Raw genomic sequence first — 17,904 nt, 5'->3', positions numbered from 1 at the left:
TCCATGAAAGACTTTCTTATATTAACACCTCAACCATTTCAGCAGAGGAGATGGTATGGTGGCCATGCTATGGTGTCTGATGACTTTTTATGATATACATAACACATAACTCTCCTTTCCCAATCTCTTACTGTATCCATAATCCTAGGGAATCATCCCTTTTATCCCCTCTGAAAGAATGAACAGCTCAGGATGGCTTCTGGCTTACTTTACCCAGGAGACAGCTAAGGTGCTACAGAAAAAGGTTTGAGGTGTCTGAGCCAAGTTTAATGTACTCTTTTATTTTGCATTGCAGCAACAAGATGAACAAGTATAATTCCATGTATAACCATTTACAAAAGGTAGGAAGCCCAGGAACCTTTAGCATTTCTATAAGGCAAAATTAAAGAAACACTTTTCATAGCAAGGGAATCAAATTTTAGACAACCTTGGAAGTGTCACTCTACACCCCAAATACCATGATTGACGTGCAAAATGAATTTACCATCCCAAGTATTTTCAAACTAAAAATAAAATATTTAAATGCAATTATTTTAACAAAATTGGATATGCAAAAAGTACACCAATAATCATCCCCATTTGGTTGTTCTCCAAACAAAATAGGTCAAAAACAATGCAAAAAAGTTCATCTAGAAAGACTGGATTGCCCATTGAAATCACATCTCTTCTTCTGATTCTTGCTCTCGGTCAGCACTTTTCAAGAGTCCAACTTCTGAGGGGCAGAACCTTTTAAGTCGAGATTTAACCAACCTGAAGAGAATGAAAGACATTTCACATTATGCTGCTTAAAATAAAATCCCAGAGCAATATCTATCTACAATAAAACAAACTCTAAATTATCTGTGCAAATGGGAGGGGCAAACCCAAAAAAGAAAATCACTTTTATTTGGCTTTGGAGTTACCTTAAAATTTTTTATGGATTAAAACAGGATGTAAATAGACAGATAAAATATGACTTTTAAATGCGTGACATGTTTGCTTAATTAGACATCAGAGGATGCCTTACTATTAACTTTGATAATTTCTAAAACAAACAAGAGAACTTCTGGGCTGTAGCAAGCCAGATGTAACCAAGATCAGCTGAGCTTCTCTATCAAGTCCACTCTTAGCTGTGTATTGCAAAAAGGAGCCCTATCCTGTAAAGGAAGTCACACCTTCCCACTGTCAGGCCCCCTGTCAGGTCTAGGCTACACTGCAGTCCCTACTCACACCTTCAGAGGAGTGCTTTTGCCCAGGCCACAGGCTGCTCATCTGCTTGTGAAAGCCCATGATAAATTAAGAAATTGAAAGAAGTGCCCTCCACCTTGCAACTGTTTCCATAGATTAACAGAATCTGTAGCTTTGGGGGAAGCAGCAATTACAAATTTTGACATTGTAAGATATGAGGGGTCTTAGTGGCAGAAACTCAGCAGGCTCTCCACTTCTTTGAAATAAGAACTAGGCCAAGTATTTTCTCTTCATGACTATTTTTAAAGACATTGTAGTATGCCCGTACCAATAAAATATAGTTAACTTCCAGAAATGTGCAAACAAAGTTAATGTACCAAATCTCATTTTATGAAAAACTTCACTGGTGTATCTGCATCTTTAACCTTATTTTCTGCTTTTCTTCCTCCTCCAATGAAAGTCTGGCCTTCTGCTATTAATATGCAATGCTTTTATTTATGCTCTGGATCCCACCAGAATATAAGCTTCATAAAAGCAAAGACCTCATCTTATTTTCTACCCAAACCCTAGCAAGTGTCTAAAACAATGTCTGGTACATAAAAGTGACTCAGCACACATTTGATGAATCAGTGGCCTTTGGAGAAGTCTTCTAGGAGTTCACATCACTCACCTCTTTATAGAGGTTCGTTCTTTGGTCATTTTCAATTTCTCCAATACACAACTGAGAAATATCAATAACATCTATTGACTCATCAAAATTCAAGAAAACCACTGAAAATCATTTGCCCTATTAATTGACTATTGATGTTGCTCCCAATGTCCTCAACTCTTCAAGGTACTGGTCTCACAAAAGGCTAATCATCTTAAATAAGTTAAAGACCGGAACAATGTTTGTATTTTTTTTTAAGCCAACACAGTTATCTCTACATTGTACAACTTCAATACATGCTAAATGAAATGGATTAATTAGTTAACTCATTCAGTAGATTCATTCCTCATGATTTTTGTGGAAAATAAAGCAAAAACATGGCTACTTCTTACAGATTAATGGTTAACATAAACCCTAGAGACTCTTCCTGTTTGCACTCCTCTCTGTGGTTGTGTCTGCTGTTGCTGGGAGCCACTGAGTAAGGCATATTCAGGCTCCGCCTGCATCCTGTAGCCCCAGGTACTGGCACATGCAGAAAGACCACTGGAGACAGACTGAGGGAGGGAGCAATAAAGGGGCAGTATAAATAATAACTAGTACCTGGAATATCACAAATTCAGGATTCTATATGTTCTCTTCAGTTAATACAAGAAAGAGCAAAGCTGAGACTCTAGGTATACTTCCAGAGTCTATCTGGAAATCAAACATCCAGAAGGCAAACTATCATATGCCTGAAATTTGGTCATCTCTATTTTGTTCTTCAAAGTGGTTCATGTGAATCATTGCTTGGAAAACCAGCCTGAAAGGGGCAATATTTCTACCCATAGAGAGGGGCTTTTGAAACAGTTCTGTACAACAGTAGTGTTTTAATATAAAATACAGTAAGACATTTAATAGGATTTCAAAACAGATAGATCCCTCCCATGAGCTGTCAAAATCAAGACTGCAGGCATGGGACTGGATGAGGCAAATTTTTGAACCATTACTCTGGAAAGCTGGGAAGTACAGCTTCTTTATCAGAGATTTTGGGGGTAGTACTTTCAAAACCCAGTTTTGCTTCCATGGCCATCTTTGTGCTATATCAAATAAATTCTGGTCTAATGTCCTGAAAATCAGTTACCTGTGACTGAGTTACAAACCATTCCACAGTCAAACCCTGACAAACAGATTTTCAAAGCTCCTTATGACTACAGGACTGAATTAGCCTGCCATGTGACTTAATTGAAAATCATTACTAAATCTTCATGATATTTTTTAAGCTCTTGCTTAAGTTTATATCCACATATACAGAACATGAGCTCTTGATCTTATATTCCAAGAGCAATATGAGAGCAAAATTGGAAGCATATAAAACATGACTGTTCAACAAGTGAAGCTGAAGTAACATGAAACAAGCAACTAAAACATCTATTAAAACAGCAAATAAGTGTTTGTCAAGTATCTACTATATGTTTGACAGTGTGCCAGAAGCTGCGAGAAATATGAAAAGGGTCTTTTTCTCAAGGTGACACAATCTAGCTAACAGATAAGATTCACATGAGCTAATGGTAAACATCACAAGATAGATCACCAACTGTCAGGATGTGTGGTAGAGACTAAGGTGTTACGAAAACTCATGAAGGGAAATGAGCAAGGGCTAGAGTAATCACAGAAGTTTTCATAGAAGACATGAGCATTTACTTTGTATATCCCAGATAGAGGGAACTAAATGGTCAAAAAATTAAAGGTGCCATGGGGCAGGAGGGAGTTGAAAAAATAAACATGGCGTTTCTGGTTTCTAAAGAACCGTAAATTGATAGGAGATTCATTAGGAGCCTGGAGGTTTTTGAAACAGGCAGAGAGAGTAGTCTTCATTTGGATTTGGAAGGGAGCTGACAGGAGGTAGAGGGGCTCCTTGAATGTGGGCATTGTTCTCGGAGGCTGCCCATCCCCTAAGGAGATGAGCATTGTCAGCCTAGAACAACAGAGGAAGAAGCCAAGCCTCACTCAATGGCAGAGCACTCAATGCTTAACAGGCAGCTCATGCACACACTCTGGGGGACTGGAATAGGACTAATCGAAACCAATGAATAATGTCCTTCATGTAATTGTAGATTAATGACACCAAAATAAAACTAATAAAAAAAAAAGAAAAGAAATCGATGAGATGGTAATCCTTCCCAGCACCCAAAGTACTTAGGCCTCTAGAAGAAGGTAACTACAGCTCAAAGCAGGCTGACCTGAAGCCTAGCAGAGACACATGGGAGCTAGACCAGGAAATGGTTTCCTCACTCAGTGACTCAGCAGAGAAGCCCAGAGGAGCACAGACAGACCAAGAGCAGTCACCTGGAGCCCATGTCTAGAGATAAGAGTAGAAAGCTGGTCTGGCAGAGGCTGAGACCTCCCTGGGCCTAGAGACAGCGACTGCCTTTTAGGAATCTAGAGAACCTGCTAGATATGCATGGTCCAATATGGTGGCCACTATGCATCTGTGGATACTTAAATTAACTAAAATTAATGTGGTACTAGGCACATGTCAAGTCTTCAGTAACCACATGCAGCTCATGGCTACCATAATGAAGAGTGCATATATAGAACATTTCAACCAGTGCTCAAGTCTGAAGGATTAGGTATTGGAGCCTGCATGCCTAGTCACTGAAATCAGCCAGGCCAGTTGTGGTTTGGCATTAGAGAGAGATGAGGAAGAAACAGTGCTCACCACCTCCATTCCTTCTCACCCTTCAAGCTGCAGCTTAATTCTCAGTTGCAAGGAGGCCTCCTCTAAGTGCTTTGTTCTTCCACAAATTCCACATATTGTACTGTATTTAAATTGTCTATTTCCTCACATAGGGTAAAGACCTCATGCATTTTTTGATACAGAAGGAAGAGGAAGTGAAGGAGAACAAAACAGGAAGAATAAGAAAAAGAACAAGACTAAGAAGAAGAACCTTCATTGAGCTTTGATTATGTCCTAAGCAGCTTAGATACATAACCTCATTTAGGTACTACTATTATCCCCATTTTTCAAACAACAAAACTAAGACTTACTGTGGCTAAATAATTTGCCAAATAGCAAGCTGGGAATATACATTCTTATCAATCAGTTATATTGCTCCTCATCCATCATGAAACATTGTATCCAGATCCTTGTGAAAAGTTATCATTCAGCTGAATCTTACTTAGAAATATTACATTAAATGTCAAATCTGATGTACACATGGGCAAATAAATAGAGGGCTCACTGCAGGTGTGGGGAGGACTGCTAAGAAAAGGAAACAGCATGCACAAAGACATGGAGGCACAGAAGATGGTGTTGAAGGGTCAGTGGCACAGTAGGGACACTGTTGAGTTAGTCTAAGTTTAAGCCAACACTTATTCTTTTTATTGGGAATTTTTGTGTTTGCAGATAATTTTCCACTACAGCACTCTGTCTTGTGGAACACTAAGCAATGAAATCCCCTTTTGAATTTTAAGCTCAGTACTATTGAGTCTTAATGATCAGACCAAGGAGAAGAAATTCCATGAATAAAAATCACTAACTTACCAGGTAACAAAGGCATAAAGTACTCCAATGATGATAAAGGTTAATGCATAATGCCAACAAAAGCACATGGTGAGAAACATAATGTTGTCATGATCCACTGAATCCCATGCAGGACCTCCACTGGGGGGATAAAGGACAAACCCAATCTGTAATTTAAAACAAAAGGCACATATTAAAATAACCAGCCACATTCCCAAAAATGGTGCATTTCAAACTGCTTGGTGCCAAGGTTAATGGTAACTAAGATAATGTCCATTATCTGAGATGCTACGTGTGAGACATCAGGTTTTCCTGCCTGTTTTGGTAATACAGATGAGTATTACAGGTCAGATTTTGGAGGGAATGAAATTTAAGGACATTTAAAAATTAATTTTCAAAATATTAACAATACTCATCTCTGGAGATTAGTGGACTTTCCAAAAAGGTCTCTAAGTTGTGCAGTTCCACTCAGTTATTTCAAAATTGGAGTACAAAAGGTTTTAAAATAAATAAATGCACAGAGATAACATATATTCAATGATGAAAGACTGAAAGCTTATTCCCTAAGATCAGGAACAAGACAAGGGTGTCTGATTTCAACACTTCTATTCAACATTGTACCAAAAATTCTAGCCAGAGCAATTAGTCAAGAGGAATAAATAAAAAGCATCCCGATTACAAAGGAAGACGTAAACTATCTATATTCATGATGACATGATTTTGTATGAGGAAATCCTAAAGAGTGAACAAAAAACTTTAGAGATAATAAATGAATTCAGCATACATGCACAATACAAAATCAACACACAAAAGTCAGTTATACCTCTATGCACATGCAATGAGCAACCCAAAATTTAAGTTAAGAAACAATTCCACTAACAATAGCACTGAAAAGAATAAAATACTTAATAATAAATTTAATCAAGGAGCTTCAAGACTTGTATACTGAAAACTACAGAACACTATGGAAAGAAATCAAAGAAGATCTAAGTAAATGGAAATACATCTCATGTTCATGGACTGGGAGATTTGATATTGTTAGGATGGCAATAACACCTAAAGCAATCTACAGATTCAACGCAATCCCTATCAAAATCCCAATGGCTTATTTTGCAGAAACGGAAAGCTGATCCTAAAATTCACATGTAATTGCAAGAGACCCATTATAGCCAAAACAATCTTGAAAAAGAACAAGTTGTAAGTCTTACACCTGACTGATTTCAAAACTTACTACAAAAACTACAGTAACCAAAACAGAGTAGTATATTGACATAATGATAGAAATATAGATCAATGAAATTGAATTATGAGTCCAGAAATAAGCCCATTCATCTGTAGTATACTGGTTTTTGACAAGAATGCCAAGGCCATTTGATTGGAAAATAATCGCCTCTTCAACAAATGGTGGTGAGACAACTGGATATACACACACAGACGAATGTATCTGGATCCTTACCTTATACCACATACAAAAATTAACCTGAAATGAATCAAAAGCCTAAATATGAGAACTAAAACCATAACACATTTAGAAGAAAACAAAAGGGAAAAGCTTCATGACCTGGATTTGGTGATGATTTCTTAGATATGACACCAAAAGCACAATCAACCAAAGAAAACATAGATAAATGGGACTTCATCAAAATTTAAAACACCTCTGCATCAAAGGATATCATCAAGAAAATGAAAAGACAGCCCATAGCACAGGAGAAAATGCTTGTAAATCATATATCTAATGAAAAATTATGTCTATAATGTTAAAAAACTAAGAAGATTTAAAAAATAACTTTTTAATGGGCAGAGAACTTGAAGAGACATTCCCCAAAGAAGGTATGCAAAGAGTCAATAAACTCATGAAAAGATGATGAACATCATTAGTTATTACAGAAATGCAAATAAAAACCACAATGAGATGCCACTTCCCATTCACTAGGCCAGTAATTAAAATAATAAAAAATAACAGGGATTGGTAAGGATAAGGAAAAATTGGAATCCTTGTACATTGCTGGTGGGAATATAAAAGGATGCAGCCACTGTGGAAAACAATTTGACAGTTTCTCAAGAAGTTAAATATAGAATTATCATATGACTTGGCAATTTCCTTCCTAGGTATATACTCAAAAGAATTGAAAACAGGTATTCAAACATGAACTTATACACAAATGTTCATAGCAAAATTATTCACAATAGGCAAAAGCTGGAAACAATCCAAGTGTCCACAGCTGATGATGAATAAGCAAAATGTGGTGTATCCATATAATGGAATATTATTAAGCCATAAAAAGTAGACATAATAATACATGATACAACATGTATGAACCTTGAAAACACTGTATTAAGGGAAAGAAGTCAGACACAGAAGGTCACACATTGTATGATTCTGTTTACATGAAATATACAGAATAGTTAAATCCATAGAGTCAGAAAGCAGATCAAGTTACTAGGAGCTAGGAGGAGACAGACAGGGGGACTGATTGCTTAATGGGCCTGGAGTTTTTCATCTGGGAGTAATGGAAATGTTTTATAATTAAATAGAGGTGATAGTTGCACAACATTGTGAATAGACTAAATGCCACTGAACTGAACTTTTTTAATGGTTAGTTTTATGCTATGTGACTTTTACTCCAATAAAAACAATACGGTAGATAGATGATAGACACAGATAGATGGGCATTTGTCAGGTCTCTAGAACTAAATGAACTACAAAACCAAGCTAATTACACGGGTAATTGTGCAAATGTGTACCATATATTGGTTAACTATGTGTCAATTACAGTGCTTAGGAGTTTTCCCTACAATGGTCCTTGAATGGTGTATAATTATCCCATTTTAATATATTAATATCCTTATTATCCAGATAAGAAAATTGGGGTGGTTTAGCAATCTGCCCATGGTCACACATCTAATAAATAAATTCTTAGAGGAAAAGAAAGCATTTAGTCTACAATATTGAGTGAAACCTTCATTTCTGTTTGGAATTTCAAATAATCTGAGTAAATCAGGGAAAACTAAAATTGGTGCCCTCCCTACTCACTTGTTACCATTTCCCATTTTAAAGGATTCCCTTTAGTTGGAAGGAGAATTGCGATTTGTACCACCTGGCAGATGCACCACTATGTGCTGGGCATGTTAACCTCACTCTTGCACATAAACTTCACAATGATTCTCAGTCCTCACTTCAGCCCCAAGAAGATATCATTATCCTCATGCTTCTCATGCCCTCCTCCCCCAGAAATTTATGGAAGGTGACAGAGAAATTCTATGTCAAGAAAGGGCCCTTGGGTAGGGGGTGAGTGTAATGAACTGTAGACCAGCTCCCCAGAGGCCACATATCAGTCCTACCAATGTTCCCCCAATGCCCTCTACACAACCTACCACCCCTCCTTGGGAAATGATTTGCTCCACCTCCCAGAAGTAAGGGTTAACAGTTGTTGTGGGCTAAATTGTGTCCTACAAAAGGGCGTGTGGAAGCCCTAACCCCAAGGTACCTGTTAATGTGACTTTATTTGTAAACAGGGTCTTTACAGATGTCAAGTTAAGATGAGATCATTCTGGATTAGAATTGGCCCTAAATCCAATGACTGGTGTCTTATAAGAAGGCTGGGTAAAGACACATGTATAAGGAAACACACAGGTGAGACTCTGGAGGCAGATATTGGGGTAATGCTGCTATAGCCATGGAATGCCAAGGATTGCTGGCAACAGGCTAGGCAAGCAGTATGGACAGATTCTCCTCCTGGGTACCAAGAAGAAACCGCCCTGCTAATCTTGATTTTTGGACCTCTGGCCTCCAGAACAGTGAAAGAATAAGTTTCCATTGCTTTACGTCATCCACTTTGTGGGAATTTGTTATTGCAGCCCTAGGAAACTAAATGAATTAAGACCAAAATAGGCAAAGGAATATTAGTTGTTCCAAACCTCAATCCTGGACACATTTGGGACTCTCATCCATCTTTCAAATCCCAACTCAACTTTGCCTTCTCCTGGAAGCTTTCTCACCCCAATTCCTATAGAATTAACAGCATTTCCTTAGGGCATCATATATTTTCAAGTTATAATGTTTAATTCTCACAACTGTCTTGTGAGATATTATTTCTATTTTACAGTTGAGGAAACCTAAAGGCACAGAATATCTATATATATTCACATGATTAATATGGTTGAACCAGAATTCAGACCTCCTGACCTGGTAGTTCAAGGACTTCTGCCAACATGCCATAGTCACAATCATTTTTTGGAGCTTTCAAAATAAAGTTTCTCTTAAGTCACCTCAATTGGTCATCATCAATTCTACCATTCAAAATGTTTACTGTTTTATACTAGAAAAGATAAACTTTGAGCATTCTTACTGCTGATTTTATCGGGACCCTCAGAGTCTGATGCTGAAAGCTAAAGATTTAACAGAATCCATTGTGAAGCCTAAGAACAGTTAGCTGATGTGATTATACTGAAAGCCATAGAAACATTCCAAATTCATTCCAGGCCAAAAGCAAGTAAATTGGGAAAGCTGAAAACTAAGGGCCAGAAATACCAGAGCTCATTAAATCCTCCTTTAAGTATGAAATCAACCACTACTCTTTTATCTGTTATCCTAATCCTTTCTTAATGTAAAATTCCAAGAAAAAAAAAAAGGCCTGAAAAAGAATTTTTTTCCTGCTATATCTTGTATGCCATTCCTGATCATGTTTTTGACTAGGTTAAGCTTCATTAGTATCCACATTTAAAACGTGAATAGATTCATCTCTGATAGGCAACAAGCCAAGGGCCCATTTCCTATAGGTTAGAGTTTGAATTTCCTAGTGTCTTATCTTATTCTTCAATCACTTATTTCAACACTATAAGCCTAAACAAGTGTTTGATCCACCATATCAGATAGATTTTAGACCACTAGTGCTTCATGGGTGTTTTTGCCATTTTCTAAATAACTTTTATCTTCCTAAAGGCAAGACAAGGCTGAGCTTTAGTTTGGGCTGGGAGATGTGGAAGTCATGGAGGAGTCCCTGGGGACAATTAGTGGAGCTGGGAAATGCAGCAGAAGCAACTGCCCAAAGTAATGAGAAGCAAAGACAGCAGGAGCATCTTCCTTATTCCCTGGTTTTCTCTGTGCCACAGCTCAGACAGTGATGGGAGGAAACTTGGAAATGACAAGTGCAAAATTGAGCTTTAGAGTAGGTCTCTCACACAGAGAGCTAAAAAAAACATGATTAATGGAATGAATGGGTCTGAAGGATTTTTTTTTCTTCTTTAAATTGCATGATGTGGTTAAGCATTTGAGAAAACACATTTGGCTGTAATGTAGTTCAGGAAAGAAACCATTTTTATGGACTGTGAGGGGAATTCCCTCGAAGTTTGTTTATTACCCAGCATCTACATATGTGTTATTAAAAAGTGGCCAATATGAGCACTTGCCTCATTCAGTTCACATCTCCTCATAGTTCCAAGAGTCTAGATGTACATTTTCTCTAATCTATCTATATACTGTTTATGCATTTGCATTAACCATACATAGAGATGAAGTGAGGCAAAAAATATGATAAAAAAGTCACAGTGTAATATTATCAGCTTAAGATGAAGTTTTGAATAAACATTCATACACCACACAAAGCAACAAAACACGGAAGTGTTAGGGAGAAAAATGATAAGAGCAGGTGGAGGGAGAATAAAGCCAGTAAAGTCCACTAAAAGGGACTCAAAAAGCTAACCAGGTAAAACTAGAGGGCCAGAAAAGACTCACAGAATTAATGAGTTAATCAGTTGAAGCTGCAAAGGCCAGGAGCAACTTGGAATGTCCAGATATTCCCCAGATAAAGAAAAGTACCTGAAAGCAGCCATGTCTTAATTGTATCAGTTAGATCGTGCCATTATAAGATTTACTTTAGCCTGCTAAAAGACCCAGCTTATTCTTTAACTTAACCTATATGCTTTTTTTTCCCTCTTCTTCCTGCCCCTTAATTAAGTAACTTTGTAACCAGGGCAGGAGACAGATCTCAGAAGTGTAAATAAACCTATGTGAACAAAGAATGCCATGATCCGTACCAACACAGTCATCTAAATAACCCTGTTGTTAAGACAAAACTCCAAAGGAATTATAAATCACCTGTATACATCATGCCTATGCTCACTCCTACCCAAAAAGCCCTATAAAACCCCAGACCCTAAAACCTTAGGGGAGTCTTTTCTCTGAGGTTGCCTATACTCCTCTTTATTTGAGTGTGGACCTTTTTGTCTTAAACTTCTCACTGCTCAACTTAGTGTCTCTGTGCTCTACCAGTGGTAAATGGCTTTCTTAATTTGCTATTTCATTCTATCCTCCAGACTTAAGCTCAAGTCTTCACTCTTTGTCTGGTTACAGAGAAGCAGGGAGAGGCTGCTGAGAGCTCTGATTGGGCTTGGAAGTTCCCATCACCTGTGACCAGTCAGAACTGCAGCTGTATGACTGTGTTCTTTAGTAGCTTGCCTAAAAGTCTACTTTCTTCACCTCTGGGAAGTTCTCAGAACATGATCTCACTCATCCAGTGCTCTGTGGCTCCCCCAAATCCTGGGGTGCTAGAGACTCAGTTCCCACACTGTGCAGATCCAAGTGGACACTGGACACCAGGTGACCCTGGCTTTCGGAGTTGGCAGGGGATGTGCCCCATGCTGAGCAGCAGTCCAAGGAACTTCCCTTATCTCTCTGTTCTTCCTTTCTCTCTGCTGCCTGCAAGGCAGCTGCCATTCCCTGCCACTCTTGCTTTAATGAATTCCTTCCTCACTTCACATCTGCATCTCCGAACTGAATTCCTCCCCAAAAGAAGTATAATAAATTCACCTAAGTCTCTTGACTTTTTTGTTTCAGAGGAATCTGAGCATGAGGAATCTGAAGGTAATATGGCTAAACCTTCATTTCCTGCCAGTGTGTGTGTTTCCATTGGTATATTGTGTATTCATTTTTATTTAAGGCTCCAAACATTATTTAGTCCAGGTAAAAACAAGAAACTAGTCTAGATATACTTGTGCATGGAAAAAATTTTTAAATAATCAAGATTTATGCCCAAAGATTTGAAGCCTATTGCTTTTCCTTAGAAAAGCTTTTGGGGGAATATGAAAACTTTATTTCTCTGCCCAAAAGGACAACATTAAGTCAACCTATTCTCAGCTGTAACAGCTCACAGCTTCCTCCCTCATATTCTTAATTAATCATTATTAATGGACACTAATTAGTTTCATTAATTCTGCTTTTACTTTATTATTCCTTTCTTCAACTCTCTTTGGGTTTCTCCTTTTGTTCTTATTTTTTAACTTCTTTATTTGAATCTTCAGCTCTTTAACAAACTCGACCTAGCAAACATAGGAAGAATCCTGGGAGGAAAGACAAAACATGGTAGAGTAGGAAGGCAAGGCAGAAACCTCCTCCCACACGCACACCAAGGAAGCAGCTGCAGCAAATACAACTAACCCTGAAAATGACCTGAAGACTGCAGAACAGATTACCTATACCTGGTGAAGAAAAGAACACACAGAGAAGGGTAAGGTGGCAGAGCCATGGTCAGTTGGGACCCAAGCCTTTCCCCCATTCCAGTCCACAAATGAGAGGGAGAGGAATGGAGGGGTGAGGGGATGGGCACTCGGGAACTCTGCAGAATCCTGGAGATCTGTTCTGGGAACATGAGTCTACATTGCACTGGGTTCTGATGATTAGTGGGTCTGGACACCAGGGACACTTGGAGCACTCTGGAAGACTGAGACTCCAGCCACTTGTGGAAGACAGGCATGCTCCCTCAGTCCCACTGAGATCCGAAACAGAGGCAGCAGTTTGAAAGATTTGCCAGCAGCAGGAAGGGTACCAGAGGGGTGAGGGCTGGACAGAGCTCTCTCTGCAGGAGAAAGAGCAGGTGGATGACACTGGCCCAGTATTCCCTCAGCCTAACAGGTCAGGTGCTGATGGGAACCCCAAATACTCCATTCCCCTTGCTGCTGGCAGCTCAGTCTCAAGGCACTTCCCTGGTACTTGCCTACCAAACAGCCTACTTAGCCCAATATCATCAGACTTTGCTCCCAGGCAGGCAGAGAGAGACTTTGCTGCCTAGAAGGCAGAGGGAGGCTTCCCCAGATTTCTTGGCCCTATCTCAGCCCCACTGGAGAGGTACATGCAGAAGCCAGCTCCAAGCACTCCCTCCTTCTTGCAGGAAGGAAGGTGAGGGGACCAGCCTGGTGTGCCTGCCCCAGAGCCTCACCACTGCCTCACTACCTCATTATCCCAGCAGCAGCATCATTGATTCAGGGCAGACAGAGGGCAGCCCACCCACAATGATCCCAGCAGAAGGTACTGCTCTGATCACAAAGGGCCAGCTGAGGCAAAGTACAACTGCAGTTGACTGAGGTGCACTTTGCCTCAGACAGACAGAAAGGTGGCCCACCCATTGTCCACCAACAGCAACTGGGGCTCCACCACAAAGGAGAACAGGCACTGGAGAGGAAAGAGTCTTAAGCTTCTGGCCACCACAGGATGCCTTCTTCATGAAGCCATTTATTCTCTAGACGAGGAAGCATAGCAGATCCATCTACTACAAAGGAAGAAACACAGAAACCCTGACAAAGTGAGGAGGCAGAGAATTATGTTCCAAACAAAACTACCAGAACAAGACACCAGAAAGAGGGCTGAATGAAATGGAGCTCACAAATCTTCTTGACAAAGATTTCAGAGTAACATTCATAAATACGCATACTGATCTTTGGAAAAGTATTGAAGATCCCAGGGAGGACTTCAACAAAGAAATTCAAGAGCTGAAAAAAGCCAGTCAGAGCTGAAGAATACAGTAACTGAAATGAAATATACAATGGAATGAATGAATAATTGATCGCTGCAAGTGGAGGAAACAATCAATGAGATGGAAATTAGAGAACCAGAAACAATGAAACTGAGGAACAGAGAAAAAAAATCTTTAGAAATGAAAGAATAATAAGACAGCTGTGTGACCAATCCAAATGAAACAATATTTGCATAATAAGGGTAACAGAAGGAGAAAAGAGAGAAAAAGAGGTAGAAATTCTTTTTGAAGAAATAATTGTTGAGAATTTCCCCAGTTAGGGGAAGGAAACAGACACCCTGGTCATGGAAGCTCAGAGAGCCCCTAGCAAAAGGAACTCCAGGAAGACAACACCAAGATATATAATAATTAAACTGACAAAGATTAAGGTTAAGGAAAGGGTATTGAAAGCAGCCAGAGAGAGAAAAAAGCTTACTTGTAAGGAAAAACCCCATCAGGTTATCAGCAGATTTCCTAGCAGAAACATTACAGGCCAGAAGGGAGTGGCATGAAATATTTAATGTATTGAAACAGAAGGACCTTCAACCAAGGATCCTCTAGCCAGCAAGATTATCATTCAAATTTGAAGGAGAGATTAAAAAGTTCCCATATAAACAAAGTCTGAAGGAATTTACCACAACTATCCCAGCATTACAGGAAATGTTAAAGGGATGTCTATAGATGAAAATGTTCTAAAAACTAAATCGTTTTCACCTGTGAAAAGAAACCCACAGTAAAGTGGTAGACAAATTACTTACCAAGCAGGTATGACAAAACAAACAAAATAAAAGTAGTAAAACCAGCTATACACAAAATCAGTCAAGGGATACACAAAAAAAATGCAGATTATGACATCTAATACATAAAATACGGAGAAGGAAGAAGACTAAAAATGAAGTACTTTTATACTGCATTTTAAATAGAGCAATCATCAACAGAATAGACTGTTATATAATTAGGAAACTATCCATGAACTTTCTGGTAACCAAAAATCTAAAGCCTATAATAGATATATAAAAAATTTAAATAGAGGAATCCAATCACAATGCTTAAGAAAATGATCAAATAACAAGAGAAGAGTATAAAAGAGGGAGAAAGGGAGAGGAACTACAAAACCAACCAGAAAACAATTAATAAAATGGAAATAAGCATATACCTGTCAATAATTAACTTAAATGTAAATGGACTGAATGCACCAATTAAAATAGAGTTGCAGAATGGATAAAGAAACAACACCCATCTATACACTGTATACAAGAGGCTCGTTTCAGACACAGTGAAATGAAGGAATGAAAAAAGATATTTCATGCAAAAAATAGGGAGGAAAAGGCAGGAGTAGCAGTACTTATATCAGAAAAAATAGACTTCCAAATAAAGAAAGTAACAAGAGACAAAGAAGAACATTACATAATGACAAAGGGATCACCCAAAAAGAGAATATAACACTTATAAACATCTATTAAACCAACATAAGAGCACCTAAATATATAAAACATATACTAACCAAATTAAGGAGGAAATAGACTGCAACTCATACATATTAGGAGACATTAACGTGCAACTTACATCAGTGGACAGATCAATGAGACAGAAAAAATAAGGAAACAGAAGCACTGAAGCAAAACATTATAGATCAGATGGACTTACCTATAGAACATTCCACCCAAAAGCAGGAGGATATACATTTTTCTCAAGTGTATATGGAATGTTCTCCAGAATAGATCACATACAAAGCCACAAAAAGAGCCTCAATAAATTCAAAAAGATTGAAATTGTATACAGCAATTTCTCAGAACACAATGGTATGAAACTAGAAATAAATCACATGAAGGAAAAAACCACAAACACATGGAGGCTAAATAACATACTTCTAACTAATCAATGAATCAATGAACAAATCAAAACAGAAATCAAGCAATACATGGAAACAAATGAAAACAAAAATATAACAGTCCAAAATATGTGGGATGCTACAAAAGTGGTTCTAAAGGAAAGTACCTAACGATATCATTCAAATTTGAAGGAGAGATTAAAAAGTTCCCAGGTAAACAAAGGCTAAAGGAACTACCTTCCTCAAGAAACAAGAAAAATCTCAAATAAACAATTAAAGAAACTAGATAAAGATGAACAAATGGAACCCAAAGTTAGTAGAAGGAGGGATGTAATAAAGACCAGGGCAGAAATAAATAAAATGAAGAAGAATAAAACAGTAGAAAAAAATCAGTGAAACCAAGAGTAGTTCTTTGAGAAGACAAGCAAAATAAACAAACCCCAGCCAGACTTATCAAGAAAAAAAGAGAGGACACAAATAAACAGAATCAGAAATAAAAAAGAAATAGTCACAACAGATACCACAGAACTACAAAGAATTATTAGAGAATTCTATGAAAAATTATATGCCAATAAATTGAATGACCTAGAAGAAATTCTCAAATTCCTAGAAAACTACAACCTTCCAAGACTGACCCATGAAGAAACAGAAAATCTGAACAGACTAATTACCAGTAATGAAATTGAATTGGTAATCAAAAACTTCCAACAAACAAAATTCCAGAAACAGAGAGCTTCATAGCTGAATTCTACCAAAAATTTTAAAAAGAGCTAATACCCATTCTTTTAATAGTATTCCAAAAAGTAGAAGAACTCATTCTATGAAGCAAGCATCAGTCTAATATCAAAACCAGAAAAAGATACTACAAAAAAATAAAATTACAGACCAATGTCCCTGATGAACATAGATGCAAAAATCCTCAACAAAATATTAGCAAACTAAATTCAAAAACACATCAAAAGGATCATCCATCACAACCAAGTGGGATTTATTACAGGGATGCAAGGATGGTACAATATTCATAAATCAATCAATGTGGTACACCACATTAACAAAAAGAAGGGCAAAACCACATGGTGATCTCAAAGGATGCTAAAAAGTATTTGTCGAAATTCAACATCCATTCACGATAAAAACTCTAAATAAAGTAAGTATAGAGGGTACATACCTCAACGTAATAAAGGCCATATATGACAAACCCACAGCTAACATTATTACAATGGTGAAAACTGAAAGCTTTTCCTCTAAGATCAGGAATAAGACAAGTGTCCATTCTCACCACTTTTATTCAACAGTACTGGAGGTCCTAACCACAGCAATTAGAGAAGATAAAGAGATAAAATGCATCCAAATTGGTAAGGAAGAAGTAAAACTGTCACAATTTGCAGTTGTCATCATATTATATATAGAAAACCCTAAAGATTTCACCAAAAAACTATTAGAACTAATAATTGAATTCAACAAAGTTGCAGGGTCCAAAATTAATACACAGAAATCTGTTGCACTCTTATATACTAACAATAAACTAGCAGAGAGAGAAATCAGGAAAACAGTTCCATTTACAACTGCATCAAAAAGAATAAAATACCTAAGAATAAACCTAACCAATGAGATGAAAGACTTATACCCTGAAAACTACAAGACACTTATGAGAGAAATTAAGGAAGACACTAATAAATAGAAATACACCCTGTGCTCATGGATAGGAAGAATTAATATTGTCAAAATGGCCATCCTACCTAAAGCAACCTAAAGATTCAATGCAATCCCTATCAAAATACCAACAGCATTCTTCAATGAACTAGAACAAATAGTTCTAAAATCATATGGAACCACAAATGACCCCAAATAGCCAAAGCAATCCTGAGAAAGAGGAACAAAGCTGTGGGTATCACACTCCCTGACTTCAAGCTATACTACAAAGCCATAGTAATCAACACAGTATGGTATTGGCACAACTACAGACTCC

General features: G+C 37.8%; 1 protein-coding gene and 1 long non-coding RNA gene across 5 annotated transcripts in view; one reads left to right on the top strand and one right to left on the bottom strand.

Moving 5' to 3' along the window:
- Positions 1-261: 261 nt before the first annotated feature.
- TMEM45A (transmembrane protein 45A) overlaps positions 262-17,904 on the bottom strand; it is an 87,183-nt gene continuing 69,540 nt past the window's right edge. For all 4 annotated transcript variants that reach the window (XM_057502136.1, XM_036916511.2, XM_057502135.1 and 1 more), the window contains 2 exons: positions 5,340-5,485; positions 262-750 (listed from right to left, as the gene is read on the bottom strand). In XM_057502136.1, the coding sequence (XP_057358119.1) occupies positions 657-750; positions 5,340-5,485 (240 nt within the window). In that variant the 3' untranslated portion in view covers positions 262-656. The remainder of the gene's footprint in view (positions 751-5,339; positions 5,486-17,904) is intronic.
- The window catches only part of LOC130683772 (uncharacterized), a 32,167-nt gene continuing 22,790 nt past the window's right edge, over positions 8,528-17,904 (top strand). The window contains exon 1 of the long non-coding RNA XR_008997707.1: positions 8,528-8,600. This is a non-coding gene — a long non-coding RNA (uncharacterized LOC130683772). The remainder of the gene's footprint in view (positions 8,601-17,904) is intronic.

The sequence above is a fragment of the Manis pentadactyla genome, chromosome 1 (assembly GCF_030020395.1).
Source record: "Manis pentadactyla isolate mManPen7 chromosome 1, mManPen7.hap1, whole genome shotgun sequence".
NCBI classification, from domain to species: domain Eukaryota; kingdom Metazoa; phylum Chordata; class Mammalia; order Pholidota; family Manidae; genus Manis; species Manis pentadactyla.
The sequence above is the reverse complement of the archived record's forward strand: the minus strand, read 5'-3'. Positions and strand labels throughout refer to the sequence as shown.